At 37.0% G+C, this 22,971-nt stretch overlaps 1 protein-coding gene across 2 annotated transcripts in view; it reads right to left on the bottom strand.

Annotated features, from left to right (window-relative positions):
* Wdr49 (WD repeat domain 49) overlaps positions 1-22,971 on the bottom strand; it is a 115,049-nt gene that overhangs the window by 22,934 nt on the left and 69,144 nt on the right. For both annotated transcript variants that reach the window (XM_069991944.1, XM_069991945.1), the window contains exons 11-16: positions 19,442-19,572; positions 17,340-17,438; positions 15,386-15,541; positions 12,856-13,043; positions 11,629-11,826; positions 4,505-4,683 (exon numbers count right to left, since the gene is read on the bottom strand). In XM_069991944.1, coding sequence (XP_069848045.1) covers positions 4,505-4,683; positions 11,629-11,826; positions 12,856-13,043; positions 15,386-15,541; positions 17,340-17,438; positions 19,442-19,572 — 951 coding nt within the window. The remainder of the gene's footprint in view (positions 1-4,504; positions 4,684-11,628; positions 11,827-12,855; positions 13,044-15,385; positions 15,542-17,339; positions 17,439-19,441; positions 19,573-22,971) is intronic.

Raw genomic sequence — 22,971 nt, 5'->3', positions numbered from 1 at the left:
CACGTGTGTGTATATGTGTACATATATAGATAGATAGATAGATATAGATAGATAGATAGATATCTATATATATCTATATATATATAACTACAGGTGAAAACTTATGGTTGCAGCTTCTCTATGAAGTTGGGCAGGGGAAACAGTGGATTGGATGTTGTAGGAAAGATGTATGAGTTTCCTAAGGGCCAAATAGAAGTGAATCTTGGAGTTGTGCTAGAGGAAACATTAGAAGCATAGAGAATCTTTTATGATTTTCCAAAGCCCATCAGTGTCTTGTGATAGACCTGAGTTGTTGAGGGTGGGACACAACAGATAGCTTACAAATGCATTTTCTGGAAACACAAAATACAGAGGTGCCTGACTCAGGCAACCAAAGAGTTCTTGATCAAGTCAAATACCAGTAGCTCACACCTGTAATCCTAGCTATTCTAGAGTCTGAGATCTGAGGCTCATGGTTTATAGCCAACCTAGGCAGACAAGTCCATGAGACTCTTATCTCTAGTACAAAGAACTTTTCCATGTGTGCTAAGCTAAAGAAGAGCAATGCCAGTATTTTCCTTCTGCTTCGCTTTCTTCTTTCTGTATCTTTCATGTCTGAGAGATGGTGATGGAGAAGATCCAAAGAAAGATCTTTCTATGGTGTCCTAATTCTTCAACATAAAAGACTATATCAGCATTCAGTTGAACCTGGTGCACATTGTATAAAACCATTTTTGACACTTTCTGGACCTATTTTCTTTTCTTACTTAGAAAGAAATCAAAATTACCAAATATTTTCATTCTTCTCTAAGTACTAGATTCAAATGTCTAACTCTAGAAGAATTCTGATTTGGTATTATATGTGCATATTGGGAAAAGTACTTCTTTTTTTTGTCAGTCATGGAGCTTGAATTCTGGGCCTGGACACTGTCCCTGAGCTCTTCAGCTCAAGGCCAGCATTCTACCACTTGAGCCACAATACCAATTCTGGTTTTCTGAGTGGTTTATTGGAGATCAGAGTCCCATAGACTTTCCTGCCCGTGCTGGCTTTGAACCATGATCCTCAGATCTCAGCCTCCTGAATAGCTAGGATTGAGCCACCAGTACCCGGCAAAATGCTTCTTTTTTTTAATAAACATTTTACAGTTCTTCACTGAATTAATGATTAATAACCTGCCAAAACATCCAGAGAGTTTCACTGGTAAAAGCTGCAAAACATTGAAGGAACAAATGACACCAATTCTCTACAATCTGATCCAGAAAATAGAAGCACATTTTGTAACTCACTCTGTAAAAGCCAGCCCAACTATCTAAAGATAGTTCAACAAAGGAAAAATCACAGACCAATCTCTCTAATGCATATGATTGCAAAAATCTGTAACATCATATTAGCAAATCCACTCCAACAATGTACAAAAATTATATACCATAGTTGTATATATAAGATTAATCCAGGTATTCATGTGAAGATGAATTGATAGAATCATTATGTCAATAGACTAAGGAAGAAAAATGTATTATTAGACAATGCATGCAGAAAAAAATCTTGATAAAAATCCATTCATGTTAATGCTCAGAAAGGGGGAAAAGAGGAGAATTTACTCTACTTGATAAAAAAAAAATTATTAAAGACATACCATTAGTACACTTAATGATAAGACATAGTATACTCTCCCCCTAAGACTGAGAACAACAAAAAGATGTTCTCTTGCTCTCTTGACATTATTGAAAGTCTTAGTTAATGTAACAAAACAAAAAGGGAAATTATAAGTATATACATTGGGAAAGGATAAATGTGACCTGCCTTTGCTTGAAAATGGCATAATCATCTATGTGGGAAATCCCAAAGGATAAGCAACAAAAACAAAAAATAACTCTTTAGAACAAATAAGCTATTATGACAAGGATTCATAATGTAGGACTATTATACAAAAGTCACTATCTTTTTTATAATCTAACAACAAATGATTGAACTTTGGAATTTAAAGCACGTAATTATCATTACCATCAAAATTGAAATAGGATATGTACTCTAACAAATTGCATGTAAGAATGTCTGTGTTAGGAAATGTACAAAACTATAAGGAAAGGAATAAAAAAGACACAAGTGAAGAGCTATTCACAGGTGGAATGAATAAATATTCTCCATGATTTCCAACCTTAACTGTAGATTCCACACAATCCTCACCAGTTTTAACAAGTTATTATTTAGATATCAATAAACTAAAGTTTTGTTTTGTTTTTTGTTTTTTTGTCGGTCATAGGGCTTGAACTCTGGGCCTGGGCGCTGTCCCTGAGCTCTTCAGCTCAAGGCAAGTGCTCTACCTCTTGAGCCGCAGTGCCACTTCTGGTTTTCTAGTGGTTTATTGGAGATCAAAGTCTCATGGACTTTTCTGGCCAGGCTGGCTTTGAACCAAGATCCTCAGATCTCAGCCTCCTGTGTAGCTAGGATTACAGGCATTAGCCACAGGCACCTGGCTAAACTAAAGTTTTTATGAAAGTATTTTAAAACCCAGAATATGAACATAATATTGAAGACTATAAGCCAGGCGCTGGTGGCTCACACCTGTAATCCTAACTACTCAGAAGGCTGAGATCTGAGAATCGCGGTTCAAAGCCTTCCCAGGCAGGAAAGTCCCTGAGACTCACCTTCAATAAATCATTGGAAAATGGGAAGTGGCGCTGTGGCTCAAGTGGTAGAGCACTAGCCTTGAGCTGAAGAGCTGTGAGCCAGCGCTCAGGCCCAGAGTTCAAGCCCCATGACCGATTAAAAAAAAAAAAATTGAAGACTATCGTAGAAGTAATAACAAACAATACCTGACTTACTATAAAGCAGTAATAATGCAGACAGTACAGTGAGGAAAAGACAGACATAGATAAATGAATAAAGAGACCCACACAATGTACTCACTAGCTTAAGTATGTAACTGTAACCCCACTGTACATCACATTGACAATAAAATTAAATTTAAAAATCTAAATATAAAAAATAAATACTGCAAACTTATTATTTACAATGACTATTCATAGTGTGGAAGCAATCAAGATGTCCTTTAATGGTAAACAATGGTAAACAAACCGGTACATTCCTACAATGTAATATTATTCAATCATGTGAAGAAAAGAATTCACAAATCATTTGAGGATTTTGAGTAACCTGAAAAGTATGTTTCTAAGTGAATGAAGCCGAAAATGTACCACTCTATCTGACATTCTCCAATATACAAAATTAAGAAAACAGTAAAATATCAATGAATAGTTTCCTAGACTCAAGGGGAATGGAGATGGATATGTGGAACCAAATACATTTGTAGAGCAGTAAAACTATACTCCATCTACTCTCCAGTGGAAACACAACATTATGCTTTTGTGAAGCCCCATAGAACTGTAAAAATGAAGAATGAGCTGTGATGGAAGCTATAGAGTTTTCTTACTAGTAAAATATCTATATTTATCCATCAGTCCTAATCAATGGGCCATACTAATCATGCAGGACATTTTGTGGGATGATAGTAGAGATGACAGAGAAACTTTTTATACTTTCTGCAAATTTTTGTAAAAACCTAAAATTATGCAGATGGGGAAGTTCCACTGCTGTAGGAGAAAACTAGAGTACAGGAGATCATGGTCTCAAAATAAGATGCCGGTTTAGTATAGAAAGTAAAACTTTGAGAGCAAGGATTAACAACAGCATACAAAACACACAAAAAAAAATCATGAAACTGTCTACCATTAAAGAGGAAATGATGGGCTGGCAGGTGGCTCAGTGGTAGAGCGCTTGCCTCGTTTGCATGAGGCCTTGGGTTTGATTCCTCTGTACCATAAAAGCAGAAAAAAGCCAGAAGTGGTGCTGTGGCTCAAGTGGTAGAGAGCTAGCCTTGAGCTAAAGAGCTAAGGGACAGCGCCCAGGTCCAGAGTTCAGTCCCCACAACCAATAACAAAAAAAAAAAAAAAAAAAAAAAAAAAAGAGTAAATGAACTGGGATCTTGTAGAGTGATGTGAAGAAACAAAGGATGGGACAATACAGAAAGGCAAGAAGATTCAAGAAAAGTGATGTCTAATATTCAAAATCAAGCTTTGTAAAGTTCTTTTTATATAATCTCATGTGCACTTGGCCAAAATTAAAGTCAGACAAACATTCTGAGATGATAGATGATAGATACAGTGGATAGATCACACATACATATATACATACATACATACATATATACATACATACCTATATAGGCCAGATATGATGGCACATGCCTATACCCAAGAAGCATGAGACAGGCCAGCCTGTGATACGTAGCAATAAACCCTATTTCAACCAGAAAAATAAGTACATAAAGGAAGTCATTGGTTCAAGAAATAAAACCAGATATGCCCCTGGTGACAAACCCATATATTTACTTATCCCCTCAAAATTAAGAGAAATCTTTGAGGCAGCTTTTGAATATCCATAAAGCACAGAAGAAAGTTTGGGCCAAACTTCTGTCTGATGTAGGTTCCTGCTGACATTTGAGTAATACTTCAAATTACTCACCTGTGTGTTGTGTCATCTTCACTTTCTTTGCTAAGTAGACAGTGTTCACTTGGGTCTGCAAATGGATCATCTTTAGATAAAGACTTTACTTTCGTGGTTTCCTCTTGATACTCACTTTCCATTAAATCCATATTTCCTTTAGGTGGAGCAAGACAGCTCTCAATATGCCAATGCTTTGCCTGAAAAAAATCAATTTTATTTCTATAACATTTATTCCTACCATTTATTTCCCCCCATCTTTGCTAACATATTGTTTTGTTTTCTTGATGATTACTATTGTGACTGACCTTGCTATACTACTGTCAGGCATGTATCTGTAGAACTTTGTCAGAATAAAAGAGAGACACCCACAAGTTTATCACTTTTCTATCCACAATAGCTAAGCTGCCAAATCAGCCTAGGTTCCCAACAACCAATAAACAGATAGAGAAGATATAGTATTTATATACCGTGAGGTATCACTAAACTATAAAGAAAAATAAAGTATGTCATTTCCTGAAACAGAAAGTCATTGGTTGCATGAAATATATCAAGCTCAAAATGCCAAATATCCCATGTTTTCACTTAAATGTAGAAGCTAGATTTGAAAGGAAGAGGTAGAGAAAAAAAAGAAGGATGAAGAGGAAGAGGAAAGGAGGAGGAAGACAAAGGAAGAGGAGGAGGAGGAAAAGGAGGAGGAAGAAGGAGGAGGGGGGAACATGAATGTAAAAACCTATCAAAAACACTGAAAATAGGATGAAGGGGGAGAGTGAAGGGAATATAACTAATGGATATAAATTTGTTCAAAGTACACTGAAATTATCATAATGAAACCCCATTGCACTATTAATGTAAACTAACAAAAAATAGAAAAATAAAATAAAAATTTCAAATTTTATGTATTTAAATAATGGTGTTTATTTATTTAAATTAATGTTCATGTAAATTATTTAAATTTACTTTTTAAGCTATTATTAAATCTACCATAAATAGATTCCTTTGCTGTAAACTTACCATAAGCCCACATATGAGATCATTAGCTCTTAGAGATTTGTACACAAATAACTAAGGCAGGATTCTTATCTTAAGGAATTTTACAGTCTTGTAGGGGACATGAGTCATATGTAACACATATATAAATATGTAGCATATGTCTACATTTAATAAAGGTATATAATGAGAAGTGGCATAAGAAACAAAATGAACAATAAACTACAAAAGATTATTTTTTATTTCTACTTTAAAATCATGAATAGCAAAATGTGTAGTTACTAAAAACCAAAACAAACTTTTATTAAAGAACTCCAGGATTTTTTCCTACAACTACTTTGTTTGCATTCTACTTCTTAAAAAAAATCCTGAAAAGAACTGTGCAATTATTGATTTTGTTATAAAAGTGTGCTATATAATCATTTTCACAGAAGTTTGCCTACACAGCAAATGTATCCATCTAGTTAAAAATCCCCATTGACAATCGGTTCTATTTTTCAAATACAAGATCAATTTCCTTGTCATATATTGTTCGTGTTGTACTCACAGGTTGTACCACAGAACACAACCTTTATGATATGAGCAAAACATAAGGCATCCTGAAGATAGTTGACTACATTACAGATTGCTCAATGTTGTTCTAAAGGTTTACAATATTAGTGCTTATCAGAGCTAAGGGGAAATAAAGGTCAGCAAATGAAATGAACCTCATATCCAATAATAAATAACAAAAGAAATTCAGCCTCTTGTTAGTATCCAACAGAGGAAAAGAGGAATGTCCTTCATCCCATGAAACCAGGTTGATGGAAATGAGGTTTTTATGGCATAAGAACTCCCAGTTAGACTGGTACCCAGAAGCTGGTACTGAATATGATGATGTGGAAAGACGTTGGGCAAGTGTTAAGAGATAGAACCTAGAGGGAGGTGTGTAGCATAAGGAGGTAGCAGCCCTCAGAAGGGATTCAGTACTGAGCTATTTCCTATGAAAGCAAGCCTGGCCCTTGCCAACTCTCCTTCCTCCTACCCTACCATCTCCTCCTCTTCCACCCTCCCACAACTAGGATGCCACCTTCCCTGTGAGTGCAGCCCAAAGTGCCTCTCCAGCATGGGTCATTGTGTCAGACACCATTTGTGAACAGGAAATGGATGCATGCAGGGACCATAGATTCCATGGGAGAGTGATATGTTCTTTTCCAAAGGAAGCAAGAAATCTGGATCTTTCATGATTTTTTTAAAAAATTTAAATCATATTTTCAACACTGGGTGGAGAGAGACAGCCATTCCTAACCACCACATCAATTGGATGAGAAGAGGTACCACTGCCCAAACTGCCCAGCAGGACAGAATTTAGAGCTGGAGGAAAACTCTAGAAAATATGGGCACCATCTAATTTCTTCTTATCCTACAATCATCTGATAGTTTCTTTGAATAAATGTGTCTTTGTGGACAAAATATTCTCACCCCTCTTTTGCCAGCTCTAGAAATAGGCATGCCAGAACACTTGGGAAAAAACTAACTTGAAAATTAGCTGAAGATCAAAAGCTATCCTTCAAGTGATTGAAAGGTAGTTCTAAAAAAATCTTTCATGAACTACATGACATTATATTATATTGACTCTTACACATTTTAACAAGATTGCAGAAAATTAAGTCTTAATATAAGAAATTAAAATATATTATTGCCTCCTCTCATGTTTTTTATATCTACTAGACCAATGGTAATTCAACTGAAACATAAATGCTACATTTAAATGTCAGAAGAGTTTCTATTTATCCTTTCCTCTTCCCTTTCTTCCCTTATCTTTCCTCCTCTTCCCTTCCCTTCTTTTCCTTGTCTTGCCTTCTCCTCCCCTCCCTTCTCTTCCCTTCCTTTTTGTCTACCCTTCCCTCCTCTCTTCTCTCTTGAGACAAATAGCATCCATTTTCAAGGCACTTGAATTTTTGAAAAAGGAAAAGTGACTCCTTCAAAAGAAACCTTAAGCAGAAGGGATGAGAAAGCTTCGTTGCCCTTATGTTTGCCGTCTTTGCCATCCTTTCTAAAACTGGCCCAGTTCTGGTGGCTCCTTTTCTGTCCTAAACAAGCAAGAAGGATATAAGATATATGGATTTGTGAAGATTTGGAAAGACTAAAGTCCTAGCAAGAGCAAGGGGATCCAAATAGGGAAAGAAAAAGTAAAACTCTCCCTCTTTGCAGATGACATGATCCTGTATTTAAAAATCCCCAGAGATTCCTTCCACCAAGTTACTTGAGCTGATCCTAAACTTTGACAAAGTAGCAGGGTATAAAATCAACCCACAAAAATCAGTAACTTTTCTGTAAGCCAGCAATAAGGAGAGAGAAACTGAAATCAGGAAAACAATACCATTTGTAATAGCCTCCAAAAAACCACAACCTACTAATTAACCAAAGATATAAAGGATCTCTACTGTGAAAACTTTAAAAATCTGAAAAAGAAATTGAAGCAGAATTAAGAAAATGAGAAAGCCTTTAATGATCCTGTATTGGAAGAATTAACATTAAAATGGCAGCACTGCCCAAAGCAATTTGCAAACTCAATGCAATATCCATCAAAAAATCCAAACAACACTCTACACTGACATAGAGAAAACAATCCACAAATTCATTTGGAATAACATACGACCCTGAATCAAAAAAAAAATCCTTAGCAGACAGAACATTGTTGAAGGAGTAGCAATACAAACTTCAAACTCTATCACAAAGCCATAGTAATAAAAACAGCTTGGTACTAGCACAAGAATAGGCCAAAGGACCAATGGAACAAAATGAACCCACAAACTTATAGCCACCTAATATCTGATAAGGGAGCCAAAAGAACAGGATGGAAGAAAGACAGCCTCTTCAATTCTACTAGTAGAATTGGCTATACATATGCAGAAAATTGAAGCTAGATGCCTATACATCATCCTTCACCAGATTCAATTCTAAGTGGATCAAAGAGCTCAATGTAAAGCCAGATACCATAGAAATATTACAGGTGGGGATAGGGTCAATTTTAGGGCACCTACACATAGCTTGAAACTTCCTAAGTAATGATTCAGAATCACAACAAATGAAAGTAAGGCTAGAATAATGGGATTGCATCATACTAAAGAGTTTCTGCATAGCAAAGGACATATCTAACAAGAAAAATACAAAGCCCACAGAACTGGTGATTTTTATCAGCTATGCACTAGACAAGGGCCTCATATCTAAAATATACTTAGAGCCAAAAAATTAAACCCCTCAAAAATAAACCCTCAAAGAAACACCTACCCAACTGATGAATGGACTAAAGACTTAAAGAGAGAGACTTCTCAGAAGAAGTAAGAATGGCCAATAGACATGTGAAGAAATGTTCAACATCTCTGGCCATTAAAAAAAAAATACAAACCAAAACAACATTGAGCTTCCACCTCATGCCAGTTAGAATGGCCATTATCAAGAAAACTAACAATAACAGATGTTGGCAGGGATGTGGCCAAAAGGGAATGCCACTACATTGTTCATGGGAATGTAAACTCATTCAACCACTCTGGAAAGTAGTATGGAGGTTCTTCAAAATACTAAATATAGAGCTCCTCTATGACCCAGCAATCCCACTCCTGGGCATTTACCCAAAGTACCATAAACAAACCCACACTAAAGCTACCAGCACAACCATGTTCATTACAGCATTATTTACCATAATCAAGATATGGAATCAACCCAGATATCCCTCAGTGGCCAAATGAATTTTTAAAAATGTGATATAAAAAGGATGGAATTCTATGCTTCCAACAGAAAGAATGATACTGTACCATTTGTAAGGAAAAGGAAATACTTGGAAAAAAATATACTAAGTGAACCAAGCCAGACCCAAAGAAACATAGGTTGCATGCTTTCCCTCACTTGTGGTAAATAGAATGTGCCCATAAATCTACAAGTAAACAAACTGATGATAAAAGAAAAAAATGTATACACCGAGACCTGATAAATTATATAGGTCTCTAGGCATTCATACAGAGAAAGATATATTCTTAGGAGAGGATCACATAGGCACAATAGCTATGTGCTTCTGACTCTATAAAATAAAAATTATTGAAATGAACTCCAAGAAGTAGAATCAAGAGTTTTTTATTTTGTTGTTGATTTTGTTTTCATTTCTTTTTGTCTTGTTTGTTCCTTTGTCAGTCTTTGTGAAGGAGGAGGAGGCACAGTGATACTGACTAGATACTATGTTGAAAATGAACTAGACAACATGTGGGTAGGGAAGGGAGGGAAAAACTGGGAGAGAGCGGGCAAAGGAATGACACTGCTCAAAAAGGAATGTACTCACTATCTGACTTATGTAACCTCTGTAATAAAATGCCCAAATATTTCTGAAAATTAATAAAAATCAATCAATAAAATAAAGACAATCAGAACTATTGATGAGAAATATCAATGGTGCAAAAGTGAGCAACTCCACTAACACATTTTCTTAATGAAAATACAGTTAGCTACAGATGGCATTTGGCAGGCATAGTTTATTTGGCATGCATAGCTAGGATGGGCATATTTCTTACTTCAACCCCAACTAAGGGACTTATACTCAGACTTTAGCCCCTTCAGAATTCTGCCTCTCTTTGTCTGTTACTCAGTGTTGTCCTCCATCCCAGCAGCATCCTTGTGCTCATCTGGTAACATCTACAGCGCATGGACTTCTTCAGTTGCCAAAGCAGGCTTTCAAATTCTATTCTATTTAAAGCACCAGGCATGAGCCACCCATCTCACCCACTGCACATCCACCCATGCAGCTGCTGTCCTTACTTAGAAAAGTCTAGCATTTGCCTTACTTGCACTCATACAGGCCACACGAGGTACAGTGGTGATCCCACATTGCTCAGGCCTGCATTAGTTCACTTTCCCAGATTTTCTGACTTATCTTCACCCTAAAGAGTTGCCCAGAATTGTTTCCATATGTGTGGATATAGGATATCATAACATTGGCACAGAGCAATAACTAAGCATATCTTCCCGCAGTACGAGAACTGCCATATTCCCCCAGAATGAGATTAAAACCTGTGGCTACTGAAAGGAACCAATACATGTGGGGACACCAAGAGGGGCTTTGCCTTAAACCCACCCCACCATGTCTGAACTCTCCTGGTTAAAACTACTGAGACATAGACTGCTTTCTCAGCACAAAAGGAACTTGGGCAGAGTTCCCAAGGAAATAAAAAAGTGGGGAAAAATTATAAAATGTGAGATCATGAATATTTCCTTTTTCCAGCCCCTCCACTACCCAATTTATTTCACAGAAACAAGTTCTAGCTTAATTTCATACAAGCAAGGGGTAGGATCTGAAGTGGGCTCAGTAGGTTGGAAGTCCAGTTCTGCCACCGAGATTTCCTTCCCAGGCAAGTTCCTTAAATTCTTCATAATTCTGCTTTATCTTAACATAGAAGCAATGGGAGTACACCCTGCCCCCATGACAGACTGAGAAATTGTGAAAATTAAGAGAGTAAACTCATGCAAAGATCTTAAATCATCCAAATACATAGGGGAAAACTTAACAGATGTTGCCTGTCATTAATTTAGCAGACGCAAATGACCAAAAAGATTTATTTTAATTTAAAATGTGCTACATTTGATTATTACTGTTACTATTACCTGATATTTACCACATGGTTGCCAGGCACTAGCTACCCTAAACCTTATCTCGAAACAACAAATTGAGCATGCCAGCAAACACTACTCCAGAAGGAGAGATTTGAGGATCAGGGTTCAGAGCCAGACCAGGTAGGAAAAATCCATGAGACTCACCTCTAATTAACCACCTAAAAGCTGGAAGGAGAGATGTAGCTCAAGTGGTAGAGTGATAGCCTTGAGCAAAAAAGGAACAATGCTCAGGCTCTAAGCTCATTATTACTACCAACAGTATATAATTATTACTAATAATGATAAACAATCTTTATCCACGTGGATTTGAAATGGAAGGAATTCATTTCTTTTCAGACACTACCTTGGGCTGTGCATGGCCACCGTATTTCCACATACCTAGAGAGACCATCAGGAAAGAAAGTCAGTCCTCTCAGGACCACTGAACATTAACTGATAGATGCAAGCAGAAAGCGGCTTATGGTCATGGGGAATATCCAGCCAATCAGAGAGTAATCAAGAAGCCACATCTCTACCTGACCAAAGATCAGAACAGGCACATCGCCAAGCCCCGTCATGCAGACACTGCAGTCGGCAGAAGAAGAAATGACCAGCACATGGCCACCGGCCTCACATATCTCCACGGAGCTTACTCTGTCTTCATGAGGTTGCCATGATCTTATCAGAGGTGGAGTCTGTGTAATTTTCTTCTTACTGGAATGAAGACAGTACTCCTGAGGGGAAAGAAATACCAGGACTTTAAAAACTCAACTATTAAAGCAACTGTAATGATATAACAAGAAGACTGAAATTAAAAATATGTACATTTGGATCTCATTAATCTATGATCTACATGCAAAAGAGAATTCATGATAGCAGAGGTTACAACAATGGTATTAACATTTTATTTATTTTTTTAAAGCCTTCTTAGAAGTGGAGATGGGAAGATTGTAGTTCTAGGCCAGCTCATAAATATAAACATGGTAAGATCCTATGTGAAAAATACAAGCTGAGCATGGTGACACACAACTATGTCAGCCACTCAGGAGGTAAAGGTAGGAAGCTCATGGATTAAGAAAGACCTTCTCACTGACTTTATGGATTTGGGAAGTGGAAAGAAGAAAGAGAAGGGAAAGAAAATGAGAACAAAATAAATAAACAGTAAAGTTTTTAATAGACATGAATGTTGCCATGTATAAACTATAAAATATTATGTAATTTATAATGTTATTTGAAAATTGAGCAGGGATGCAGTGATTTAATAAACAACTAATTCAGAATGGCAGCGATATTAGATGAAGAGCAAGTAGTCTAAATTATATGTTCATCCTAATTTCAAATAAAGATATCATAATTGTTTACATTCAATTAATGCTCTAGTGCCAAACTGTATTCTTAAATTTGATGTCTGATTTGACTATATATTAGTATGTTTTGATTTTAGAAGAATTCTGGCTTTTTCCATCAATTATTTAAAAGAAGTCTCTGCTCAAAACCTGAACATGCTCTGTTGAAAGGAAGCAACAATGCTTGATAAGAAATGTACTCATTACCTTATTCATGTAATTGTGACCCCTCTGTACGGTATTTTCACAATAAAAAAAATTAATAAAAAAAGAAAATACTCAAGACAGACCATTTCTTCCTCTATCTAAAAAACAGACAAGGCTCAATTTGTACAACCAGATTCGATCTTACTAGACATGTGCTCAAAAAGCAAGAAAAATAATAATTAGGACAATGTGAGAACTTCTTCAATTTACCTCTATATTCCAGATTTTCAGCCATCCATCAGTGGCCCCAGTGGTAAGGTATTTGTTCAGTTTGTCAATAGACATAATAATGGATCCAGTTCCACCATGAGCCAAAAACTCAGCCAGAAGTTGTTTCTTATATGTATCCCAGAATCTCACAAAGCCAGATCCTCCGCAAGATACCAACGTGGCTCCTTCTAATGAGGAAGGAAAAACCTAATTTGGAAACTATAAAAGCAGCTTCCAGAAACCATTTCTTCATGTGATTTGGCCTGTGAAAAGCATATGATACTGGCCAGGTGAGTAGCACTGCGATATACTTTTAGCACTGCTTTGGATCTGAAAAACCATGCAATAAAGATGACTCCATGATAAACTCACTGGACTGTGTGGAATGAGAATGTGCAAGATGTAACAGGAAAACTGGGGATTTTCCCACCTCACTCATTATTATGGTTATTGGGGGTTGTTGTTGTTTGTTTGTTTCTTCTGTTTTGTCCGCCATGGGGCTAGAACTCATGTCCTGGGCCCTGTCCCTGAGCTTTTTCATTCAGGGCTAGTGCTCTACCACTTTTGAGCCACAGCACCACTTATAGCTTTTTCTAAGATAAGAGTCTCACAGACTTTCCTGCTCGGCTGGCTTTGAACCACAATCCTCAGATCTCAGCCTCCTGCGTAGCTAGGATTACAGGCATGAGCCACCAGCGCCTGGCTATTTGTTTTTGTTTTTGTTTTGTTTTGTTTTTAAGCTAGATGGAATTAATTTACTCCTCCAATAATTTTTATTAATGTATTGCTTGCAGTATTACTTTTCTTCCCTAACAATATGTTGGACATACACACAAAATGAAAACCTTAATGAAACAACTTAAGATTCAGACATGTGATAATAGTAGGATAGCTATAGATTTCTGGGCTGGGCAACACATTTTCAACCGTGCTTCTGTGTTTTATCTTAAGTGTTTCATTGGGATTTTATTGTAAGCCTTATTGGACTTTTTTTATTAATAGATCTAGAACTGACCTTTTTACCTTCCATTTTGATATGCTCTGTAAAAACACTTTACCTAAATTATTCTGTCCCTATTATTTGATAAACCTGTAGATGACTTTCTAATTTACTTCACAAATGTCTCAACAATTAAGAATCATCTCTATTTAAGGTAGAAGTAATGGTATATAGCTGCATCTGTGGAAACGATTTGAGAATACTGATAACATTAAGAAGAATTAGCGTACAGGAAATGAGAGTAATTTAAGTATAATGACTTATATTGTGAGTACAAAATGAGTTCAAGAAAATTGAGAGGTTTATAATCGAATGGTTACAAGTCCATTTAAATAGACCATAATGTTTCTAAAGCTAATAGAGATATACCTTTATTGATGACAAACATTTTCAAGTGGCTATACCATGTTTTTCCTTTTGCAAGTTAATACAGGAAAGTGAAGATAGAAAACATGATTCAGATGTTTATTTCTTTTATTTGAACATATTGCACATATGTCTAGATTTCCAATGTGAAAATAGAATAATTTAAAAATTTAAAATACAACTCAGATAGTTCCTGCAATATGCATTCGTGTGTATGTATGTGTGCTCACGCACATGCATGTGTACTAGGGCTTGAACTCAGGGCTTCATACTCTCCCCCAGATTTTTTGTTCAAGGTTAGTACTCTACTATTTGAGCCATATTTCTACTTCAAGACTTGTTGGCCTAGATTGGCTTCAAGTCTTGATTTTCAGATCTCAGGCTCCTGCATAGCTACAATTATAGGTATGAGCCACACCAGTGTCCAGCTAATATGCATTATTCTTGAACATGGATTATTCTTGAACATGGATTTTTACTGGAGGGAACATGCAAGCTACATCAGCAGTATACTAATACAGTGGTTATAAAAAGAGGAAAAAAACTAAACAAAGGCTTACTTCGTCTACATAACAGCCAATCCCTACAGTAAGTCTTCACTTACTGTAGAAATCACATATAACTGACAAAGTTGCACAGACCATTGCAAAAGCAACATCCAGGACAGAGGCCTCTGAGCTCTAGTTCAGGGATCAGCAGTTATTTCAAAGTCTTCCACTGTCTCTGATCTGCAAGCTCTTCAGTATTTTCTCTTGGCCCATTTTGAGACCAAGTTCCAGTAGAGCCAGCCTCAGATTCTGAATCATATATTGGCAGCAGGTACCCAACTGTGCGCTCTAACCTACTAAAACTCACCTCTATGTGAAGATTGGAACACCAATTTTCAATTATTTCTCAAATGGAACATTTGTTAGAATTCTTCCCACTCTGTTCTTGACATATGTAACCCCAGGTAAATTATCAGTCAGAGGCAATCTGTTTCTTGCCCCTTCTTCTCCACCTTAATCGCCTATGGTGAGACTCCAGGGCCTCTCATGAAACAGGATTGGCCTGAGAGACACACGGAGTCAAATGCTAAGAGACCTCTGCAGACAAAAATAGATTCACCTTTATTGTTCCCTTTCCCAAATAGTCAGGCAAAAAATCCATCTATCTATGGTTTACCTGTGGTGGCAATGTGTTTCCTTGATTCCAGGAAGCAAAGCCTCGTCACTGCATTATTGCCCTCCGTGTCAGCATCAAAGTTTTGAGGAGCCTGATGTGCCATGGGGTGGGTGAAACAGCTCTCCTCAGCACCGAGAAGACTTTGAGGTTCTTTATCTGTGATGAAGACAGTCAGATGTCTAGATGAAGAGATTTGCCTGCTGTTTCAACCACGGCCGGGGCTGAATGGGCCAGTCCCACAGAAGCCCGGCAGATGCCTCCATCAGCCCTGCTTTCCTCTCTTCCTAAACCCGAATCTGAAGGACCAATCAACTCCATGTCTTTCTTGCACACTCCATACACACTGCCTATGTTCTTCCTGGGTATGAATCAAGAGGGATGTCACATCATATTTATTGCTAATAGCACAGAGATTGTGGTATACTCAAGAAGAATGGGCTTTTAATACCACGGCATATCCGGATTATTGCTCATTAGTGTTCATCTTGAAGACGTGGCAAGGAACATAAAACCCAGTCACAATTTTTGTATGCTTATGTGATCATTTTTAGAAGTCCTGTTTTTAAGTGAATTATTGTGCAAATATGGTAATGGACAGGAAATGTAATGATTACTTCTATGTGCTTACATGATCATTTTTAGAAGTGCTGTTTGCTAGTGGGCTATTCTTCAAATAATGAATATGAAATCTAATGACTATTTCTATGTACTTATATGACCATTTTTTAAGAAGTGCCATTTGTTAGTGGGTTATTTTAAGGGAGAGGAGGAAAACATTCTTAACAGTGCTTCGATTATCTGTTGATATCATGGCCAAAACTAATGAAAAGTGATATTATTCATTATTCATGTTCTGAGTTTATTCATCTGAGAATCTATGAGCATTCTACCCACAGTTATGAAAACTAACCACAAATAATCTTCAAAATTTCAAAGCCAGAAATTTCTAGCACTACTTACTATGTCTTTTTGAAATTTGGTATTGTATAAGCTTCTTGCTTCTTTATTTCTCTGTCGTTAATGCTCGTCACAAGTTGGTGACTATACAAATACCTGGCATTCTCTCAAAGACCAGTGTAGAGAAAGAGGCAGAATGATTTGAGCTGAATCTTAATGGTTAACTTTTTGTACGAGAAACGGGTCAGAGCTTTGTGCCTGCACACAAGTAATCCCTCAAACCCTTAAATTGGTTTTCTTACTCTCAATAAATCTCTTCCTCAGCTTTTATCTCTCCCTCTCCCTCTCTCTCACACACACATCTGATAGCTAGTGCTTTTCTAAGGCTGAATTCATTTCTTGAGAGTTCATCCAATTAAGACAACAAAATCTTGCTTCATCAAGGAAAACACAGTCATTACTCAAATAAATTAGTCTAAGCAAAAACTTTTTTAGACTCTTAAAAAAACTAAACTAAAAAATGTGAAATGCAATTGTCAAGGCAGTTTGCTTAAGTAGAAAATATTCATGTGCTCTGATAAACTCCCCTAAAAAGCAATATACTCCTTGTCCCTCACAGGTTTCTGAAGCAAGGAATAATTTAATATTGCCAGGTGGTGGCATAATATTTAATGCCAGCTCTAGAACAGCCAATCAAGGGAATATAGTCTTTCTTTCTACCAAAGGACACCCAAGGCTCACGCAAAAGCAATTTGGCAAGATATATTGTCTAAAACTAAACAAGATAAAAATAAGAGGCCTGTTTAGTGCTATCAGTAATACAGAAATGCCGAGGCAGCATAAAGAGAAGAAATGGCAAGCATGGAGACTTTGCTAAGCCAAGTAAATCTCCAGGTCCTTTGCAGTCAGTGACAAGGAAACAATATTACTGGTCCTCTGCACTTATATCCAATCATGTATAATTTATGAAGCAAGCTGTACTTGATACATGCATAAACAGCTAGGTCTACTGTGGACTGACTCAGCCCCATTATTTTCATTTCAAACCTGCACTCACCTAATTTGGAGTTGAGCTGTCTCTGGTAATCAGGATGAAGGACATGGTAAGCATTCTCCGTGCTATTATTCCACAGAATGATTTCTCCATCGTAACTCCCTACATGAGCCAGGGCAAAGAATATAAACTGTCAAAAGATGAGCTAGGAAACCCATATAGCAGCAATCAGAGGAAGTCATTACCAACATGTCTTACACAGAGTCTGCCATGTAAGCAGGGCTAGTCTCTATGTGTTGGAGATATGAACAGTAATAACTAGTAGTTTTATTATGTTTAGATCCACGATCCTGACAGTCATCTGTATAGCATATGTGTGGAAATTACAGTTATCTCCTTTAATTTTAGAGTCATAAAGCCTTCAGAAATAAATGTTCTACAGTTAAACAACTTACCTTGAAGTCCGTGTTTTGCTATTTGTTTGCTATGGAGGTTTGTGCATGATACTTAACTCTACTTGATGTCATAATTTCCTCCTCTGTAAAGCTGGCTTAATAACTGTATTTATCTCAGAGGGTTGTTCTGAAGAATGGAGAGGATTTAGAATGGTGCTAAGCACATTGTTAATACTGAAATGTTGTTTATCATCATTGTGATCTTATTAGTAAGAAAAGCAAATTTAGTGCTCCTAGATTTCTATTCCTTTCACTATGTATGTGTTTTCATTCCTTCTGTCCTATATTTTTTTCAGTATTACCTTTTCCAATCCTTAACCTCTCTCTACATAAAGCCCTACCTTACCGTTCTTCTCAGAGAATAAAGTCCAAACAGTGAGGTTGTGGCTAAGCCTGTCCTATAGAGGAAAAATAAAACAATTCCCTTATGTCTGGCCTCAGTAGCTGAAAAAAAATATCATAGATCCCTACTGAGCAGTGCCAAAGAGACAAGGGTAGAATCAAAAAGAAGAGCTGGAAACGATGTTCTGATGACATTTTCTTGGGATTTTGGAGCAGGAAAAGAAATGTCCACTGAAGTCTATATTCTCCTAAAGAAAGCAACCTCCACAACTCAGAAATTGGCTCCAGGGGTTGGAGTTCAATGTCTGGAGTATCATTGCCCCTATGAGTTTGAAATGATTTCTTTGTGTAGTGCTTGAACAAATGTTTTCACATAGAACCAACAGCATAAGAGGTCATCTGATATAATGGCACACTACAAAACCTTCACAATAATGGCCACACAGCAATTACTGTCTCTGCTACCTTCCAGGGGTTGGATGTCCAAAGGCTATAAAACAAATCCAGCTACAGAGCTGGTCCTATTAGAAAGCAATAGAGTAATTTCTTTTAAAAAAAGTGAAAACTTAGATGCACATAAATCAGTGAGTACTCAATAGTAATACTTAGTTGATATATTATGGGTCTTTTGCTGTACATTTTTGTTTCACTTAATTGATGATATTTTTGGTTCTGTTCTTTTCTTTAAAAAATTCAGGCTGTCAAAATATAAACTTCAGAATTTCATAAAGACTTTTAAAAAGACTTTCAGATCTTTATGAACTATTTTCTTTGACCAGAGATAGATCATGACGGTAATTAATATTTTTTCTAAAATGCACCAAAGGTCCTATGAGAGGACTTGCTTTAAAAGCAGGGATTTGTAGATGCTTTGATAAAAACAGCCTTTAACCGACATTATTGTAGCTAGGTTAGTCTAAGGGGTTAATTTGTTACCAGTGTTAAACATCTCAGTTCCATCATGGGAGGATTTGTACCCAGCGGGTATGATGTTTCAGAAAATAAAAACAAAAGTAAATGTCTACCTAAGTGTGCCAAGAAATATGTCCAACCCTTACATGCATAATGTCTCCTTTAAAACCAACATAAAGGGAAATTATTATCAGCCACCCCAAACCATGATCGGAAATTTAAATAACTCATACAGCACGATGGCATGACTAGTGGTAGTGCCAGTGCATAAAACTGCATAGCCATGATTGGAGCTGACCATTCTATCTCAGGCCTTTGGCCCTAAAAATAAAGACCAAAGGGAGCCTAGCATACATGACTGCTTCTTCATGTGTCAGTTAAGGACAGCCTTTTATAAAAAGTGAGTCACTGCAAACCAAGGTCTCCAACCAATTGTACAGTGACTGTTCAATTTACCTGTAGCTAGAGTTTGAGGAGGGGAAAATGCGGCACACAAAATATCATCATAGTGCTTTGTTCCTCCTTTCCATTCTTCACTTGGGATGGAAAACTGATTGAAGTTCTGGGGTCGAAACACAGTAAGAGCTCTAAGGAAAAGTACAATTTAACTGAATTTAGCATTGGTATAGCTATGGGGTAGCCGTTATTCATTGGCATGGCATGATTTGCATAGCACCTGAAAGATGGTGCTATGCAAAATGATATCACCATTTCCCATGCAGAATACCAAGCTTCCCACCTTGGAATCAATCTCTCATTGATTTTCCTCATTAAATTACAAATATGAAATGTCATAATGTGAATTATTCTTTCACAACCACTAATACCAAGTGTGCTGTATCTACTTATCAGATTTATTACCCATTGCAAAATTGACCACCATAGGCACTATGAAACTTACAAAGACTTCAGTGGAGACAATAGCAAAACATAATATGTAATATCAGTATAGGATGAAAATAAGCTATATCAGGCTAAGAAGTATTCCTCTATTGAAGAAACATAACCAATGACTTTACTAATATTACCTTGAGATTCCTGATGCCTTAATTAGATGCTACAAGTAATTTGATGGTCGAAAATTACAGTTTAATTTCAGAATAACTTCATATGTATACAGTTTTTTATTTTTGTCTACATATTGGTATCTTTGGCTAAAGATATTACCTTTTAAGAATAGAGTGTACAGTAGGAGGAGGTAAAGCTCTGAATGACTATTGTCTTGTAGCCAAAATTCAATGTCAAATCCCTTTTTGCCAAGAGACCTATTTAAGTGGATGTTGACTGAGAATATTCAGGGAACACCCCTTAAAGGCACAAATGACTTTTCCTAAGATGGTGCAAAAAGCATCCATCTGATATTTGACCTTGTGTGTCAAAATGCTGAAACGCTAATGGCCTGTCACCTTTCCCTTAAAACCAAACCTAAGACTGTGATATGACATGACAGTTGTCCTCAAAAGTATCTTAAGAATAGGGACTGTACTTGTCACTTTTTCCCTTTCAAAGATAACGTTTTTTAAGTTTGCACTTTTGCCAAGAGTTTAATTAAAGTACAGAATAGAATAGGATAGGATTCTTTTTGACTAGATGATATTTACTAGTGTCATTTGAAATCCTGAAAGTATTGTATGGGGTCATTGTAACCTTGCAATGAGGATTGTCCTTCTAATTGGGGAATAAATGGGGTAATCACTTATGAGAGTTCAAAAATTCCTGTTAAGTGCAAACAATCACCAAAGAAAAAGGAAAAAAGGAAGGAAGGAAGGAAGGAAGGAAGGAAGGAAGGAGGGAGGGAGGGAGGGGGGATGAAGGGAGGGAGGAAGGAAGAAAGGAAGGAAGGAAGGAAGGAGGGAAGAAGGAAGGAAAGGAGGGAGGGAGGGAGGGAGGGAAAAAGGAAGGAAGGAAGGAAGGAAGGAAGGAAGGAAGGAAGGAAGGAAGGAAGGAAGGAAGGAAGGAAGGAAGGAAGGAAGGAAGGGAGGGAGGGAGGAAGGGAGGAAGGGAGGAGGGGAGGGAGGGAGGAAAAAGGGAGGGAGGGAAGAAGGAAGGAAGGAAGGAAGAGATAGAGAGGGAGGGAAGGTGGGAGGAAGGGAGGAAGGGAGGGGGAGAAGGAGATGGTTGGAAATAAAATAAACATGTGTGTGTGTGTGCACATGCACATGGGCATGTCACTAGAAAATAAGCAAGAGACCTCTCTAGTGTCAAGCACACAAACCATTGAGTTGTATTTCCAGCTTGAAAAATAAATTTTAGACTAACACTCAATCATGTAGAAATGACCAAGGGGAAAATACACGAACATAATTAATTGTTTCCTTGGGGCTTAGTTGCTCACACATTATTCATCTAATTATCATAAGTCTTGTTAATATCTACTATTAGAATCATCATGTATTAGGATTTTAAAAGCATCTCAAAGGCAAAGAATGAATCTCACATAAACTCATTTTCATTATTTTCCAATTTTCTTACTAATCTAAGTAGAGCTAAATCTTGGACACTGGAGTAATTACATAATTGGATTGAAGAATTATTTCTTGCTAAGCATTGTTAGATCACTCCTGTAATCCTAATTACTCAGGAGGCTGAGGTCTGAGTATCATAGTTTGAAGCAACCCAGGCAAGAAAGTCCAAGAAACCTTATCTCCAATTAACCACCAACAAGCTGAATGTAGGGCTCTGGCTCTAGGGCTAGATCACTAACCTTGAGCAGCAAAGCTCAAGGATAGCACCCAGGCCCTGAGTTCAAGTCCCAGGATAAGTGCACGTGCGCGCGCGCGCGCACACACACACACACACACACACACACACACACACACACACACACACACACAGAGAGAGAATTGTTCAACACACTTATCCTTTCCTGAGCTCTGAAATTGCTCATTTAAATTAAAAATTAGTTTGGGTCTTTCCATTCTGATTCTGATCCAAAATTTTTTTAAAAAATTGAGTCATATGGGTTAGAGTTCCTTACTAATGTAATTTATTAAGAGTTTAATAGGTCTCAATAGGTAAGTTTTATTTCTGAGTCATTTCAAATGCTTAATGTCATTTTATTTACAAAATACTTTAAAGTTCAAATTAAGCCCATGATGAATTATTTTAATTTTTGACAGCTTACATGAAAACTGCATGTGCTATTAGAAGATTAGGATTTAGGGGGAAAAAAGTCAAGTAGACTACTATTCATTACAAATCTACTTTTGACAGAGCTCCATGAAAGATGGTACTATACTAGCCTATTTCAAATTATATAAAATATTCTCTTTTTAAAAATATGTATATGTCCAAATATTAAGGAGATACTCTTCATGAAGGTTTCTCACAAAAATACTCTCTATAGATGGAAGTGGAGCTGCGGCTCAAGTGGTAGAGGGCTTGCCTTGAGCTGAAGAGCTCAGGGACAGCGCCCAGGCCGAGTTCAAGCCCCATGACCAACAACAACAACAAAATACTCTCTAGAGAGTACCCAATAAAGAGTACTCAAAAAAGATAATACTTTAAAATGGTTTAAAAAAAAGAGTACTCAATAGAATGCACTTACTAGAGAGTGTATGGTATATACTATAGCACTGAGTATTAGTATATAGTATACACATAGTACGTCGAGTATACAATATAGTGTATAGATAATGTAGGGTGTAAACAGTTGTATATAGAGTATATATAGTGATTAGCATGTTAATTTATGCTCTTTAGTCATTCTATGACATATAAAAATATTAAAAATATTAAACTCCTCTTGAGCCAGGCACCAGTGGTTCATGAATCCTCAGATCTCAGGTGGCTGAGATCTGAGTATCAAAAGTGAAAGCTAAACAGGGCAGAAAAGTCCATATGACTTTTATTTCTAATAAATCAGGAAAAAGGCTGTAAGTAAAAGTATGATCCAAGTGGTAGATTGCCAGCCTTTATCAAAAATCCAAGAGACAGGTCCTCAGCTCTAAGTAAAGCCCAAGTCCTGGCACAAGAAAAAGTCTTCT

Source organism: Dipodomys merriami, unplaced genomic scaffold (assembly GCF_024711535.1).
Source record: "Dipodomys merriami isolate MVZ:Mamm:240054 unplaced genomic scaffold, mDipMer1.0.p SCAF_40, whole genome shotgun sequence".
NCBI classification, from domain to species: Eukaryota; Metazoa; Chordata; class Mammalia; order Rodentia; family Heteromyidae; genus Dipodomys; species Dipodomys merriami.
The sequence above is the reverse complement of the archived record's forward strand: the minus strand, read 5'-3'. Positions and strand labels throughout refer to the sequence as shown.